Raw genomic sequence first — 17,691 nt, 5'->3', positions numbered from 1 at the left:
CTCCTGAATTTGCTTGCTTTCTCTTGCCTCTTCTCTGTTACCAACGTTTCACTTTGAACTCCTTTATTTTCTGTTTTCTTTCTTGGACCTGTATGTTGTAATCCTGTTCCCTCTTACTTCCATACCCCAGAGCTGCAGCCAGTCCTGCATACCCTACTCTTGGGACTAGTTTCTGAGACTCCATTTAGGTCCAGCCTCTGATCTAGAAGCAGGCATTTGAGTGCAGAGGCGGCATGAGATATGTTTGAGACATTTGATAGCAAATGGAAGTGGAAAAAAAGGATGCTGTTTTAAGAGGCCTAGTAAGGTTTTGTTTAAGGTCTTGGAAACCAGTAAATACTTGAAACCAAGGAGAAGGAAGTCAGCAGATAGGGAAGCACTGATGAAGAGGCAAAGGGGAGCTAATTGAGAGAGCAGTTAAGAGGGGAAGTAGGAAAGTACAGGATTAGAGGCAGAGGTAGAAGGGTTAACCTTCCATAATTCAAGGTGAAACACTTCTTCCTCTGAAATAAGAGGAAAAGAAGAACAAATGAGGCAGGATACAAAGATTTGTGAGTTAAAAGAGAGGCATGAGAGAGGCCTATGGTAAGTGGTCTTCATCTTTTTAGCAGTGAAGAAAGCCAGGCACACTGCCTAAAGTCAAACTCAAAATTGATGAAGGAATTTTGGAATCACCACTCCAGAGATTTGGTGGGGAATCATCATTGAAAGAACTGCCAAGAATCAAAAAGGACCCAGTCGAAGTTGGCATGTATTTTTTAGCAAAATCTTCCTTTCTCCAGGATTGGTCTGGCAGTACCAAGCAGCCAGTGTTAATGTTAACTACTGGTAATATAGAGGCTGGATTTTAGCCACTGATTATATTTCAAGAAGACATTATCCCCATAATTGTACTTAATAGTAAATACAGAACTGATTGATTTGTTTTCCTCTCATTTTACTTGTTCCTTTCAAAGGCTTGTAATTAGTGAGTGCTGCCTGTGGAGTTCAGTATAAGGATCTCAATCAACAACTTCTTATAGAACTTATTAAACTTGGTTCATTTTAGAATTGGAGCTATTAGAAAAAATGAAAGCATTCCAACAGCACAACCTTTCTTCTAGTCCCAATAGTTTCTATAGAGCCCTTAAGTTTTGAGATACAGAGTTTTTGAAGTGTGTTTGAGCAACCAGATCACAATAACACAGTTCTCTAAAATTTTAATTACTAAATGGAAGCATATTACCTAAGGATCTTTTTCTGTCAATATTAGATTGAAAATGGCGTATTTGTAGCCCACCCTCTTCAGGAACGCACAATTCTAATGAGGAAGGAGGGAGAGTCTGCAAAAAGCATTAATGAGATGCTTCTGAGCAGACTTTCACGGTACAGAGCTTCTCCATCTGCAACGCTGGCTGCACTTACTGGCTCCACCATCTCCAACACACTCAAAGAGGATCAAGCAGGTATGCTATACTTTGCTTACCAAATCTGTTGACCACATAAAGCTCCATTAAGCTACCATTTATTGAGCACTTCCTATGTGCCATACAAAGCTCTTTATATTGTCCATTTTTTTCCCTTAAATAATGTATGTTGTAGGCTATGGGCTTGAATTACCATGAATCTGTAATAATCAGAACAATTCTATCTTTAACTGTATATACCTCATCATTACTATTAGTATAAAATAATTGAGTTCATGTTTAGAATATACTTCAGAATGTAAAAAACCAGCCTTTAGCTTCATTTTCACTAAAAATAATCTTAACTAAATAAGAGACAAACCTCCTACAATGGATGCTTGTGCTTCTTTTTTTTACAGTTATCATTTAGTGTTTGTTATCTATACTTAAAAATAGATAACACATTGACAGAGCTTGCAAGCCAAACACTATTAAAAAGTATGTACAGATAACTCTTATTTCCCCCATCCTGGTGTTGTCTGTATTCTGCTCCCATCTTACTCCCTGTAGGTAGCTATATTTATTAGCTTTTATTTATCTTTCGGGAGTTTCTTTATGTAAATATAATTAAAGACTAAAACATGCATTTTTATTTTCCTCCTTTTCTTAATAAAAGGTAGTGTCATGTATAGACTGTCCTGTACTTTTAATTTCATAATTCTTACCTGGAAAGAGCTTTTATGGGATTCATAAGCACATTCCCCCACAGTTTTAAATAACATTTTATATGTGTCTATCATAACATTCATCACATTCTCCAAGTATCTAAGAACCAAAAAACGGGTTAAGAACCATTATTCTGGAAGAGTTTATAGATTACATAACAACCACCTGAATTCATAACATACTATAAAAGCTGCAATAAAAAATAAGGTCAGAAATAGATGCCATGTATAGAAAAATGTATCTGAATTAAAATGAATTTATCAATTTAATGCAATTTCATCCTTTAATCCTTTTATATTTTAAAATGCTAGAAAGAGAAAATGTTTGTTGCTAATTCATTAAGAGACTAACAAATCAAAAACTTATTAACCTATGTTAGAATTTTAAGGCTTCTATTGTATCTAATATTAATTGGGAATTGTTAATAGCTGTTACTACTTAGATTAGTGGATAATTTGTGTTACAGAAAATACTTTGTAGAGGACAGTCCTTTATTCACTTAAATAAACATTTTCATGACAAGCTGAGTTGACTTGATCTGGGTTTGTTCCATGGAAGAAAATTTAATTCCTATTCTGAAAAAATAGAAATACTGCAGGGATGTTTGTTGGATAAGAAAATATGAGTGATATAGAAAAGAGACAAAGAAATTATAGAATTCTGTGGAGGCTGGTATTTATATTCTAAACGTGCATCTCATTGGTACTCCTATATGTTCTCTACAAATTCATTTAGCATGATGTTGGTACATAAAAATTTACTAGTTATAGACTAAATGAACTTTCATAAATTAATTGAGCATGCAGAGGATTTAGGAATTTTTTATTCCTCAAATCTCTTACCATGTTTAAAAACATCTTGGTGAAAAATGTTATGCTTACGAAGTTGCTACTTTTCTAATCATTGCCCTTTTTGCTATTTTAATTTGGGCTTCTTAGTCACAGAAATGGATTTATGTACCTGAATCTGTTTCTCAAATGAAGAATAATATCTGTTGGGGCCTGGGAATCTTTAAAAAGGGAGGGTGGTTTAGACACATAAGCATTCTAAACAAATAGGCAGATTAGCTTTCACTTCTCTTATTTTTGTAATTTCAGGCAAAACCGTCTAAAGACTATTTTACATCTATCTAGACCATGAATAATAAGTTACCTTTCATAGTCTGACAAACTCTCAAGTGAAGCCCTCTGACTTTGTTCGCATCATCAGTCCTCACTAGATTAGAAAATCCTTAAATGCACTCCATGTTTTATATCTGTCAATAATTAAGGGAGGTTAAAGTACATTTTATGCCTTTTGGTTAGAAATGAGTTCCTTGATGATAGTTTGTCACTGGCCCTAAAATATAAATATATATATATTATTTTGTGATAGATATTGGGGAAGCTTTTTCTAACTCTTTATAGGTTGATATTTCTGGCAGATTTCATGTTTAAAGTTATTTATGATGAATGCTATATCACAGGCCTGACAAGAATTTGTTCTGTGTAAAATGCAAAGAAAAGGTCTGTATTAGAGCATCCATCCATTCCTAAGAGAACCACAAACAATCAGATTCTTTTATTTTGAGACTTAATCCTTGTGAGGATTCATTCTTTTGGAAGACATTTTAGACACATTAGGGCTTGCTGAGATTTGGAACACCTTCAAGAAATGTTTAGACCATGTAACGGGGTGCTTGGGGTAAGCCTAGGGAGCCAGAAGACCATTAATTTTTCTTTAGCTTTTTACTTTACTTGCTCTATTTTCCTAATCTGGGAAAATCCTTCTTTGAGTTTCGGAACCCTCATTACAACCTAATCTGATTTGGTAATCAGATTAATCTGTGTGTCAAATATTTCTACTCAGCATTTTCATTCCTTTCTTTAGCAAACACTAGCTGTGGGCTACCTCTAAAAATGCTACGGAAGACACCTATATATACCTGTGGCACATACTTGGTGATGCTGGTCCCACCCCCAGGCGGATCAGGCAGCTCTGCTACCCGCTCTCTTTTTGGTGGAACAAGTGGTTTATCATCTTTAAAAAGTAAGTGAATTTTACCTGTGGCATTTTTCCCTATTTGTCTCAAACTCTGAAATCTAAGGCTTTCCTATGAATTGCCTTAAACTTTGTTAAGCAGTTTTTGTGTCTTTTGTTTTGTTTTGTTTTTTTGTTAGGCCAATGAAAATAATTTATTTGGGAAATGTGGGAAAGAACAGAGTTGGCTGAGAAATGAGAGAAAGAAATAGACACCAAGATTTGGTGCGGGTTCCTATAGGTAGAGAGTGTGAGCTCTGCCTGGTGAGATTACCTTTTAAACTGTTAATTATTCTACCTCCTTCTTAGTGATAAGGGGATGGGCCCCAGCAATTATTGATTACCCCACCTATGGTGAGGGCCAATGGTGGGGCCTATTTGGGTTATCCAGGGCCAAGGGGAGGACCCAGAAAGAGAAACTGGGACCTCAAGGTTACACTCAAGGCCCTAGCAAGGTTTTGCAGACATGTTGTCTGCTGACCATGTTGTTGCTTGTCTTCTCCTCCATTACCCTGTACTAACCTACCTCAACTTCCCCTTCAGAGAGTTCACACCCTTATTCTTTAGGGGGTACTGAGGGGCAATGATTGTAACAAGCAGATTTGGCTCAACTGATAGAGCGTCTGTCTACAACATGGGAGGTCCAGGGTTCAAACCCAGGGCCTCCTGACACATGTGATGAGCTGGCCCGCATGTAGTGCTGATGCATACAAAGAGTGCCGTGCCACGCAGGGGTGACCCCCACATAGGGAGCCCCACGCACAAGGAGGGCGCCCTGTGAGGAGAGCTTGCCCCACATGAAAAAAGTGTAGCCTGCCCACGAGTGGCGTCGCACATACAGAGCTGACGCAACAAAAAGAGACACAGATTCCCAGTGCCATTGACGAGAATCCAAATGGACACAGAAGAACACACAGCGAATGGACAGAGAGAGCAGACAATGGGGAGGGGGAAATAAATAACATTTAAAAAATAATAATTATCAGTATAGTAATAGACTAGGAGGAATTCAAACTATAATTTTTTGTAGATGATATGATTTGTGGGATGAAACTATCATCCCATAAAATTACTAGAAATAATAGAGTTCATTAAAATTTTAGGAAACAAAATAATCTATTGCCACATTATTTACTGATGACACAAGAGCTCTTCCCCCTGTGATAGAATGCAAAAAGCTCTTAAAATATAGAACACTTCTACAAAATGTTAAATAAAAATGGTAGAATGCAAAATTATGTGTAAATATTCATTAGTGTTTGTAAATGTACATACATTTTTATAAAAGATTGGGATATATTATAGTAATTAAAGCAGTATGATTTTGGCTTCAGAGTGGGAAAATAGGTAAGTGGAGTAAAATATAGAATCAAAAACACATTTATTTTATTTATGAGAACAATTTTTGGGCATTCTTTTTTCTTCAGATTTGTTTAGGAATATAAAATTTTAATGTTTTAAAATAAGTTTACTTGTTTACATTTCCCAATATTTTATATTTTGTCCTCTTAAATTTATTCACAATAATTCTATTAAAGGATTTTATTTCACATAGATTTTTAAAAAGCATTTCTTACTGTAACTTAAACCTGTAGATTTGACCCCAGAAGTGTAAACAAAGTATCTTATATAAACTTAACCTTTAGGCCTTTTCAAGAAGTTCTGTGTGTTTGGAATTTAGATATTCTTAACAGCACAAAACTCATTTGCCTTTAGAACCAAATCAGTTGAACAACTTGCTCAGTAGCCTCTTCTCTCTAAATGGCGTTCTCTGCGTGTGACCAGCATGTCCCTTTTAGCCCTTAGAGTAGAGTAAATCATGTAAATTTACCTTTGGTCTTTTCTTAAAATAAGAATTTTATTAAGGTATAATTAATATACCATAAAATTCACCCTTTTAAGTTGTACAGTTAATTGGGTTTTAGTATATTCACAGAGTTGTGCAACCATCACCACTATCTGATTTTAGAACATTTTCATTCTGTACTCCCACCATAAAACTCCATACTCATTGACTATCATTCCCCATCCTTCCTCACCAGTCTATTTTCTTTCTCTATGGATTTACCTGTTTTGGACCTTTCATATAAATAGAATCATATTATATGTGGCCTTTGGTGACTAACTTCTTTCACTTAACATAATGTTTTTAAGGTTCATCCTTGTAGTATGTATCAGAACTTCATTCCTTTTTATGACCAAATCATATTCCATTGTATGGATATTCTACATCTTGTTTCTCCTTCCATCCTTTGATAGCCATTTGGATTGTTTTCATCTTTTGGCTGTTATGAATAATATTCTATGAACATGTGAATACAAGTTTTTGTGTGACATTTTTATTTTTCATGGGTATATACCTAGGAGCAAAATTGCTAGGTCAGATGATAACTCAATGTTTATCCTTTGGAGGAACTGCCAAACTATTTTCCAAAGTGCCTGCACCATTTTACATTCCCACTAGCAATGAATTTCTTCACATCATTGTCAGCACTTGTTATTATCTGACTTTTTGATTGTAGCCATCCTACTGGAAGTGAAGTAGTATCTCACTGTGGTATTGATTTGTATTTCCTGAGTGACTAATAATGTTGAGCATTTTTTCATGTGCTTTTTGGCCATTTGTATATCTTCTTTGGAGAACTGTCTGTTCACATCCTTTGCCCAGGTTTTGTTTTTTAAGAGGTACCAGGGATTGAACCTGTGACCTTGTACATGCATGGGAGGCAAGTACTCAACCACTGAGCTATACCCACGCCTTTGCCCATTTTTTAATTGGATTGTCTTTTTACCGACTATTTGTTTTATTAAACCCTAAACCATTTGTTTGTATTTTCAAATGCTGGTGGAAATTCATACTTAGTATCCTTAGCATGGGTTTTTCAGCCATCTGAGATTAGCCCCATTTGATTTAATTAGGTCTACATGGTGTCCTTCTTTCACAAAGATATAGCTTATACAGTGATCTTTTAGTCCAATAAATCAGCAAATGCTTAAATACCTTCTGTACCCTGTTCTATATTTCTCACTGTAGGGGCTACACAGTAAGTTGAAAAAATGATGTTTGTCTTCAGGAGCTCATAGTGTAGTTGGGAGAAATGCCATAGGTGTGTGAAAATGATACAGATGTTGTATTACTGCTTGCACCATGTGGAGCAGAATGTAAGTGCTGCAGAATTAAGAAGAAAGCATTTATGAGGTCTTGAGTTTCAGTCATGAAAAATGGGTATCATTTGTGTAAATGGCAAAGAAGGGAAATGCATTTTGGGAAGATCCATTTGTTGGTATGTGGGATGAAATAGTAGGTAATAGAAAAGATATAAAGAGAACAGTTTTGGTTATAACCCAAGTCAGGTGTGATGAGGACCTAGGCGGCTAGGGTGATAGTAATAAGAAAAAGAAAAAAAACCTGCAAGAATTTTATATTTGAAGCTAGGGTAAAAATAACAGTCGTAACAGCTAACATATATGTGATGGTGTAGACCCTTGACATTTTAATTCATTTAATCCTCATAGTAACTATTATATCCACTTTATAAATGAGGAAACCAAGACTTGGAGAGATTAAATAATTTGCCCAGGGCCACCCAAGGGGTAATAGAGCTGAAATTCAAGCCCAAAACCTAAAGACCATGTTCTTCATCTCTTACACTATCCTGAGTTGAGGGAAAGGGCCAGAGTGCCTCCACGTTTTAAAGGGCAGCAGAAAGCTGAGCTACCTTTGCGTGTCTATCAACCTTTATTGAGTGCTAACTGTATGTAAAGTGTTTCTGGTAAATGTTGTTACTTTGTGATGTTAAAATTGTAACCCAACTTACATTTACCCTCTTGATAACCTATATGATAAAAACCGTCATGCAAAAATTGGTAGTTTAAAAACATTTTTGAAAATATGGTTATTATTAAATTTAGAAAGCTAGTTTTGTGACAGTTGTGTGTGTGTGTGTGTGTCGCCTTATGTCTCTTCATTGTTAAAACTAATAGCATAAAAGAGTGTAATGTTTATTAAAGGCCAAAGACTAAAGTTTAAATAAACTTTAAAAAGTCTGACTGTCCTCATAAGGTTCATTAACAACTTAATGTTTGTTTCTGTAGTTCTAGCCTCTAGCTTGGTATATAATATTTCGGATGGTCAGTTCACAAGCCGGGCTGATCTCATTGATGCTGCTGGAAGCTCACTGGGACGTGGTGCTCTTGTACCAGGATTGGGTAAGAAATAAATGCACACATTTCCTTGAAAAATTCAAAGTTCTATCAGAATCTCTTGAAAAATCTTGCCAATTCCTCTTGGCATTGTAATTTCCTTGAAAGAAAGAATTTTTTAATACTACCGTTTAATTTTGAGGATCAATATAAGAAATTGCCAGGCATGAAATTCTTCTGCATTAACTGCAATTGAAAGTACTATCCATTAGTTTTTGTGATGATGCCTGTAATAAATTCTTCTCAAAGCTCATGCCATAAAGAGGATTATCCTCCTGCAAGGAATTGGTATGCTGCTTCTGATTAAACAGTGAGCTTGATGTAATGTGTTTCTCTTAGCCTTGACTGCTGGGATGCTTGTATCTAGGTTTTGGACTCAGTTACGAGAGCTTTTATTGTGGGTTAATGTTAATTGGTCCTTTTGTACCTGGGTTTTCAATGTAAGTCTCCTAAATTCTTTTTGGAAGTTGGTAAGATATAAATCAGTTAGTAGGAACTATCTAGTCCTTAAGATTTATTCCATTCTCACATTGGAGTTAAACAATATTAGAAATTGAAACCTGGCTTCTTGCTGAGTGGCAGCCTAGGGCTCTGCCATGTAAATATATGGGAGTAAGTATGTGGATTGACAGCATTAAGGAGAATCCTCACCCTTCCATTCTTTAGCAGTGCTTGTGAGAACTCTGTATACAGGCAGGAGGCGACATGGCAGTTGAATGGAGTATGCTCTTTCTGCAGGTGCCTGTTATGATACAGTGAACAACATGCTATGGACTTGCTCAAATGACTACATCGATCAGTGGTGTAATCCTGGCAATCAAGCCTTCCATTATGTCTGTCAGAGACTTGGGGTCAGCCACATCATCACTGAGCCCAAAGGTGAGGTAAACTTACAGTGTTGGAGGAAGAGACCCCTTCCCCTCCAAAATGAAGAGATATAACAGCATTTGTAACAAGTAACAGAATGTGTCAGTAGCCTTCCCTTTTTTAACTTAAAAACCTAAAATTCTTTATTATCTATAAGCCTGAAAGATAGGTTTATGCTTAAGTCAATAAGTATGTAAATAAATAGAGTTTTTGAGATAGTTCATATGCTTGTTTTAGGAAATTTGATACATCCCCTGCTGAAATTTGTCAGAACTTTGAAGCAAAAATCAAATCTTCATTTTACTTGGTGTGGGATTGTATACTATTACAATATTTTATATTGATAACTTATTTATATACAAACTAGAATTAGAAGAAATTACCAATGAGGGATGTTTATTTTTCTTAATAGGAGTATTGAGATTCTTAACAGTAAGTTAATATTAACTTAAAATCTCATAGCCTTAAAAGTCAACTGTAGTATTATGGAGAAGTAAATAGCTCAGCAAATCTTCTCCCCATAAAACAATAATAAAATGAGACAAAACCGTCAGAAACAATTATTTCCAGGGTCTGCAAATTAACGGTAGGCATACACCAAATTGAGAAGTATTTATTTATGAACAACCACTACACTTCAGGTAAAAACAGAAGTCTGTTGTGTTTTTACCTGGGCTGCTCTTATCCCCCACCTCCAGGTCGGTCAACACAGTAAGTCTGCCCTGGTGGGGCAAGTTCTGAAAAGCAGCAGTTTTGCTGCTAGCGAGGTCTGACTTGATTTGAAACACAGCATGGAAAAACTACGTGCCCAATAGCATTAGCAATCACAATAGCAGTCATGGTGCCAGGCAAACAGAGAAGACCAGTGGCTCAGCAAGCTTGAGTTTGTGGTCCTTATTAAAGCAAGCAGTGGACAAGCTGACTAACCAGAACTTTAACAGGGTGATCTGGGTAGTGAGAAAGCTAAAGGGGACCTTGATAAGTTCTCCACACATCTGCACAGAAGAGGCCTGAGAGGGCCCAAGGTGATCATACATCCCTGACTGAACATGAACCAGTATCCTCGTGCAGAGACATAAGAGGGCCCTGCAGAAAGTAAGAACTGGGGCAGAGTTTAAACCAGCCTGAACTTTGACACACTCCCCACAAAACAGGCTTGTCTCCTAATTCTGATATAATCATTGGTTGACTATCAAGGAATACAGGGTCAGGGGTGATCCATAGGAAGCCAGACTTAAAAGTAAAAACAAGAATAGTAGGAATATATAAATGAATGTAATAATAAAAATAAAAATAGAAACAAGAATGGAAAAAAAAACTGAGCAGAGACATCAGTAGACGTACACTGCAGGGAAATCTCATATGTTGGACTTAGCAAATGAAGACTTAAAAACAGCCAATATAAATATGTTCAAAGAACTGAGGGAAATCATGTTTAAAAAATTAAAGGACAGTGTGATGACTGTGACTAAACAAATAGAGAATTTCAACAGAGATACAAATTATTTTAAAGAAAGCACCAAATGGGAAATTCTGGAGCTGAAAAGTATAGTAACAGAAAAGAAAAATTGATTAGAGTGGCTCAACAGAGATTCAAGATGGTGGGGAAAATAGTCAGCCAACTTGAACATAGATCATTAGAGTTATCCTAACCGAAGAACAGAGAAAGAATGAAGCAAAATGAACAGAGCCTCAGACACCAGTGGGACAAGAAGTCTACCAAAATGCGTGTAATAAAAAGTCATCCTAGAAGGAGAGAAGAGAGAGGAAAGGACAGAAGAAAATTTTGAGGAAATAATAGCTAAAAACTTCCCCAAATTTGATGGAAATATTAATCTACAGATCCAAGAAACCCAGTAAGCTCCAAGTGGGAATAACACAGAGATTCACTCTTGAAAACATCACAGTTAAACTGTTGAAAGATGAGAGAGAGAGAGATAGAGAGGGAGGGAGGGAGGAAGGGAAGTAGAAAAGGAGGGAGGAAAGAAAAAAGGAAGGGGGAAAGGAAGGAAGGAAAGAAAGAAAGGGAGGGAAGAATGTTGAAAGTATAGACAGAAAAATAATCATGTACAAAAGCACAATTAACAGCTAACTTCTTAGTAGAAACAATGGAATACAGAAGGCAGTAGGAGGAAATGGACTTGGTCCAGTGGTTAGGGCATCCGTCTACCACATGGGAGGTCCATGGTTCAAACCCTGGGCCTCCTTGACCCGTGTGGAGCTGGCCCACGCGCAGTGCTGATGCACGCAAGGAGTGCCCTGCCACGCAGGGGTGTCCCCTGCGTAGGGGAGCCCCACGCACAAGGAGCACGCCCCGTAAGGAGAGCCGCCCAGCGCGAAAGAAAGTGCAGCCTGCCTAAGAATGGCACCACCCATATGGAGAGCTGACACAACAAGATGATGCAACAAAAAGAGGCACAGATTCCTGTGCCGCTGACAACAACAGAAGTGAACAAAGAAACAAGACTCAGCAAATAGACACAAAGAACAGACAACCGGGGTGGGGTGGGGGGAGAGAAATAAATAAATAATCTTTAAAAAAAAAAAAGGCAGTAGGATAATGTGGTATGGTTTTACACTTAAAAGAGGTATTCAGATGCTCTTGTAAATGTTCATGAAATGTCATTCCTCTATTAGTCGAACTCCTTTTAGTGAGTGTAACCAGTGGTTTTACATCTGGGCAGTGTTGACTTATTCAAAATGTTGACAGAAAAAAATGTGTCAGCCAAGAGTTATCTGTCTAGCCAAACTGTCCTTCAAAATGAAAGCAAAATAAAGACATTCCCAGGCAAAGACTGAGAGAACTTGTTTGTAGCAGATCTACCTTATGGGAGATACATAAGGAAGTCTTTCAGGTTGCAAGGAAATTACCAGATGGTTGATTACTCAAATCTACATGAGGAAATGAAGAGCACTGGAAAAGGTAACTATATAGCTAAACATAAAAGACTGTATAAATATATCTTTTTTCTTTTCTTCTCTTAGTGTCTTTAAAAGATATATGAGTATACTAAAAAGATTGCCTGAAACAATTATTAGAATGCTGTATTGATAGGTTTCTAAAATATAGATGCAATGTATGACATAAGTAATAGCTTAGACAAGGGGAAAAATGGAGCTACATTGGAGCAAAGTTTTTATATTTTTTTGGGAATTAAATTAGTATTAATCTGCAGTAGATTGTGATAAATTCAGATATATATTGTAATCCCTGGACTAAGACAATAATTCACAAAATAGAATAAAAAGGATTTAATAGGAATTAAAATTGCACAGTAAAAAAAACTAATACAAAATGAGACAGTAAAGTACAAACAAAAGAACAAAAAAGATAAGAGACATAAAGAACACATATTGCAAAATGGCATACACAAATCCAACATTAGCAGTAATTACATTAAATATGAATGGACTAAGCACTACAATCAAAAGTCAGAAATTTTCAGACTGGAAGAAAAATAACACCCACCTATACTCTATCTACATAAGGGACTCTTTAGATTGAGAGACACAAGTATTTTGCCAGTAAATGGTTGGTTAAAAGATATATCATATAACCAGTAATCATAAGATACATTTTGATTAAATAAAATTACCTTTGCATAGCAAAAAAAAAAAGATGTATTAATATCAGTCAAAATTGACTTTAAGAAAATAAATATTGCAAGAAATAAGGAAATTTCATAATGATAAAAGAGTCAATATATTGAGTAGATATGACCCTTCAAAGACAGGAAGCAGGGAGATGGATGTGGCTCAACCAGTTGGGCTCCTGTCTACCATATAGAAGGTCCAGGGTTTGATGCCCAGGGCCTCCTGGTGAGGGCAAGCTGGCCCATGCAGCAAGCTGGCCCACTTGGACTGCTGGCCCATGCGGGAATGTGGCCCCATGCAGAAGAGCTACCCTGCGTGGGAATGCCACCTCACACAGGAAAAGCCATCCTGCACAGGAGTGCCAGCAGACAGAGAGCTGGCGCAGCAAGATGATGCAACAAGAGACACAGAGGAGGAAAATAAGAAGACCTAGAACAGGGGAGCCGAGGTGACGCAAGAGAGTAACTGCCTCTCTCCCACTCCGGAAGGTCCCAGGATCAGTTCCCAGAGCTGCCTAATGAGAATACAAGCAGACACAGAGGAACACACAATGAATGGACACAGAGAGCAGACAACAGGGGAAACAGAATTAGGGGGGAGAAATAAAAATAAATCTTTTAAAAACACAAACATGAAGTACATTTTACAGAGTTGAAGAGACTGACAGTTCAACAGTAACAGTTGGAGACTTCAGTGGCCTACTCTCAGTATTTAACAGAACAACCAAACAAAAAACAGGAAGAATATAGAACATTTGAACAACACTCTCGACCAGCTTGATCTAACTGAAATTTGTAGTACACTCCACCCAACAACAGCAGAATTCACAGTCTTCAAATGCATTTGGAATATTCTTCAGGTAAGTCCTCTGGTAGGCCATAAAATGAGTTTCAATACATTTGAAAAGAATGAAGTCATATAAAATATGTCCTCTGATCACAACAGAATTAAATTAGAAATCAACTATAGAAATTTGGGAAATCATCAAATATTTAAAAATTAAATAACAAGCTTCTAAATAATCCATGGGCCAAAGAAAAAAATTTTCAGGATAAATTAGAAAATATTTTGAAGTGAATGAAAACAAAAAGGCAACATGCCAAAATTTATATGATGCTGCTAAAGAAATAATTAGAGGAAATTATAGTTTTAAGTACTTATATTAGAAAAGAGAAAGGTCTCAAATCAAGAACTTCAGCTTCTACCTAAAGAACTAGAAAAAGAGAAGCAAACCAAACCCAAAGCAAGGAGAAGAAAGAACATAGAGCAGAAAGCAATGAAAATAAAGATAAGAGAGAAAATAAAGTAAGACTAGATGGCTTTTTGAAAGATCAACAAATTTAATAATCTTTTAGCTAGACTGAAATTTATTTTAAAAAAGAAGGGAAACAGATGTGGCTCAAGCAATTGGGCTCCCATCTACCATGTAGGAGGTCCAGGGTTTGATACCCAGGGCCTCCTGGTAAAGGTAAGCAGGCCTGTGTGGCAAGCTGGCCCATGCGGAGTGCTGGCCCATGGAGAATGCTGTGCCGTACAGGAGTGCTGCCCTGTGCAGGAGTGCTGGCTCATGCAGAGAGCTGGTGCAGCAAGATGACACAACAAAAAAGAAACACAAAGGAGAGATAATAAGAGACACAGCAGACCAGGAAGCTGAGGTGGAACAAGAGATTGATCACCTCTCTCCCACTCCAGAAGGTCCCAGGACCAGTTCCTGGAGCCGCCTAATGAGAATACAAGCAGACCCAAAATACACAGCTAATGGACACAGAGAGCAGATAATGGAGGGAGGGGAAATAAATAAATAAATAAATCTTTTTTTTTTTTTTAAAAGAAGACATGAATATCAATATCAGAAATGAAAGCAAGGGATTATTATGTCTCAATAGAAATTAAAAGAATTACAAGGAAATACTATGAGCAAGTGTATGCCAACAAATAAAACTAAGATGGAATGCACAAATTCCTAGAATGACACAAATTATCCAGACTAACTCAGGAAAAACCAGAAAATCTGAATAGATATATAGCCTCAAAATTTCACGTTCAAAATATTTATTAATTATAATCAGTTCCCATTCCCTTCAATGTGGGCTTGACTAAATTACTTACTTCAAAGGAATAGAGTATGGAGAAGGAAAAATAGTAACTTTCCAGTGGAGAAAACTGGCAGACACCATTTCAACCAAGTGACCAATTTTCACATCTCTAATACTAAGTCATGGTGATATCATATATCCCCTGATATGGTATAATGAGAAGGGTGCTTCACCTCTGTGGTATTCTTCCCTAAAATCCACAGCCTCAGTTTAATCATGAGAAAACATCAGACAGACCCAAATTGGAGGACATTCTATACAATACCTGACCAAGTACTCTTCAAAAGTGTCAAGGTTATAAAAAACAAGGAAAATCTAAAACCTTTCATAGATTTCATAGATAGGCTAAGGAGATACAATGACTAGGATTGGAAAAGGAAAAAAGATAGTAGGAAAATATATTTCACAAAAAGTCCTCTGATCACAACGGAATTAAATCCAAATAAAGTTTGTAGTTTAGTTACTAATATTGTACCAATAATTTCTTAGTTTTGATAAATGTACCATAGTTATATGTAGCAATTTGATATTATTGATAAATTCCAAAAAGATATTGGATTATGTTTGTAATCTGATCTGTACCTGGTCATGATTGAGTTATGATTAGAGCAATAAAAGGCATGGCGTCGAACAGAGTCGAGGGTTTTCTGATGTGGGAGTTTTGATGTTGGAGTTTGATGCTGAGCTGAAGACTTAAGCTGGAGCCCCGGGAAGTCAGCACAGAGAGGAAAGAGAAGCCAGCCCAAAGGAAGAAAGGAAACTTGAACCCAGAGAAAAGCAAGCCTCAGGAACGTAGGAACCCAGGAAGCCTGAACCCTCGCAGACATAAGCAACCATCTTGCTCCAAATAGACTTTGGTGAGGGAAGTAACTTATGCTTTATGGCCTGGTATCTGTAAGCTCCTACCCCAAATAAATACCATTTATAAAAACCAACTAATTTCTGGTATTTTGCATCAGCACCCCTTTGACTGATTAATACATTATATAAGCTATTAACATAGGAGAAGCTGGGTGAAAGAAATCTTTTTTATCTTCTGCAACTTTTCTGTAAATCTAAAGTTATTTCAGAATAAAAAGTTTAAAAACACAACAACAAACCTTCCTACAAAGAAAGAGCCCCAGGTGACCTCATTGGTCAGTTCTTTTTTAAAGGAATAAGGCCTTGTATTAGCCGAAGGGGTGCTGATGCAAAATACCAGAAATTGGTTGGTTCTTGTTTTGTCTTTAAAGATTTAATTTTTATTTATCCCCTGCCCCACCATCGTCTGCTCTCTTGTGTCAACCTGCTGCGTGCTCTTCTGTGTCTAGCTGCATTCTTGTCAGGTGCAGGTGGCACTGGGAATCTGTGTCTCTTTTTTTGTTGCGTCATCTTGCTGAGTTGGCCCTCTGCATGTGCAGCGCCACTCCTGGGCAGGCTGTGCCTTTCGCACAAGATGGCTCCCCAGTGGGGCACACTCCTTGCACATGGGGCTCCCCTATGCAGGGGACATCCCCGCGTGGCTTGGCACTCCTTGCTTGCGGCAGGAGTGTGCATGGACCAGCTCACCACACAGGCCAGGGCAGGTGGATACTCCATCAGTTGAGCCACATACATTTCCCATGGTTGGTTTTTATAAAGGGTATTTATTTGGGGTAGGAGCTTACAGATACCAGGCCATAAAGCATCAGTTACTTCCCTCACCAAAGTCTATTTGGAGCAAGATGACTGCCAATGTCTGGGAGGGTTCAGGCTTCCTGGGTTCCTACATTCCTGGGGCTTACTTCTTTCCAGGCTTAGGGTTCCTCTCTTCCTGGGGCTCCAGCTTAAGGCGTCAGCATCAAATTCCAATATCAAAAACCCACCAAGTCTGTCCTTTGCCATGCCTTTTATCTGTGAATCTCCACCCAGCAAGGGGTGGGGACTGAATGCCCTACTGGCACAAGAATCCAATATAATTTAACATGCCCAGAGGAAAAGATCAGTTCACAAATATAATCCAATATTTCTTTTTGGAATTCATCAATAACATCAAACTGCTACAGGCCACTTGTTCACGAACTCTGAGAAAATAGAGATGGGAAACTTCCCAAATCATTCTTTGAGACCAGTATTATCCTAATAATCAAGTCAAAGACATGAGAAAAGAAAACTATAGACCAACATTCTCTATGAACATTGACACAAAATTTCTTAACCAAATATTAGCAAACTGAATCCAGCCACATATAAGAAGCATTATATGCCACAATCAAGTGAGCTTTATCCAGGAATGCAAGACTGGTCTCACATCCAAAATTCAACTAGTGTAATATACCAAATTAATAGAATAGAGGGGGGAAAAAGGACTTGATCATCTCAATTGATACAGAAAAAGCATTTGACAAAAATCTAATACCTTTTCATAATAAACATTCTCAGCATTTTAGGAATAGAAGGAAACTTCCTCACCCTCATAAAGGGCATCTATAAAAAACATACAACTAACATATCCTGTACCCCTGTGATTGGGAACAAATAAGGATGTCCATTCTCACCACTTCTATTAAAATTCACCATTGTACTGGAGGTTCTAGCCAAGGCATTTAGGTAATAAAAATAAGTAAAAGGCACGCTGGTTGTAAAGGAAGAATTAAAACTATCTTTCTTCATAGATGACATGATCCTGTATGTAGAAAAATCCTAAGAATACAGATACACAAACTGTTTGAATAAATGACTTAACAAGGGTGTAAGAGATAAGATCAATATACAAAAACCAGTTGTATTTCTATGTGCTAGCACCAGAGAATCAGAAAATGAAATTAAGAAAACAATTCTAT

General features: G+C 37.2%; 1 protein-coding gene across 6 annotated transcripts in view; it reads left to right on the top strand.

The window, feature by feature from the left end:
• HECTD4 (HECT domain E3 ubiquitin protein ligase 4) overlaps positions 1 to 17,691 on the top strand; it is a 241,111-nt gene that overhangs the window by 127,573 nt on the left and 95,847 nt on the right. For all 6 annotated transcript variants that reach the window (XM_058280989.2, XM_058280990.2, XM_058280988.2 and 3 more), the window contains exons 8-11: positions 1,253 to 1,445; positions 3,981 to 4,139; positions 8,226 to 8,339; positions 9,072 to 9,212. In XM_058280989.2, the coding sequence (XP_058136972.1) occupies positions 1,253 to 1,445; positions 3,981 to 4,139; positions 8,226 to 8,339; positions 9,072 to 9,212 (607 nt within the window). The remainder of the gene's footprint in view (positions 1 to 1,252; positions 1,446 to 3,980; positions 4,140 to 8,225; positions 8,340 to 9,071; positions 9,213 to 17,691) is intronic.

This window comes from Dasypus novemcinctus, chromosome 19 (genome assembly GCF_030445035.2).
Source record: "Dasypus novemcinctus isolate mDasNov1 chromosome 19, mDasNov1.1.hap2, whole genome shotgun sequence".
Taxonomy (NCBI): domain Eukaryota; kingdom Metazoa; phylum Chordata; class Mammalia; order Cingulata; family Dasypodidae; genus Dasypus; species Dasypus novemcinctus.
This window is presented reverse-complemented; position numbering and strand designations above follow the sequence as displayed.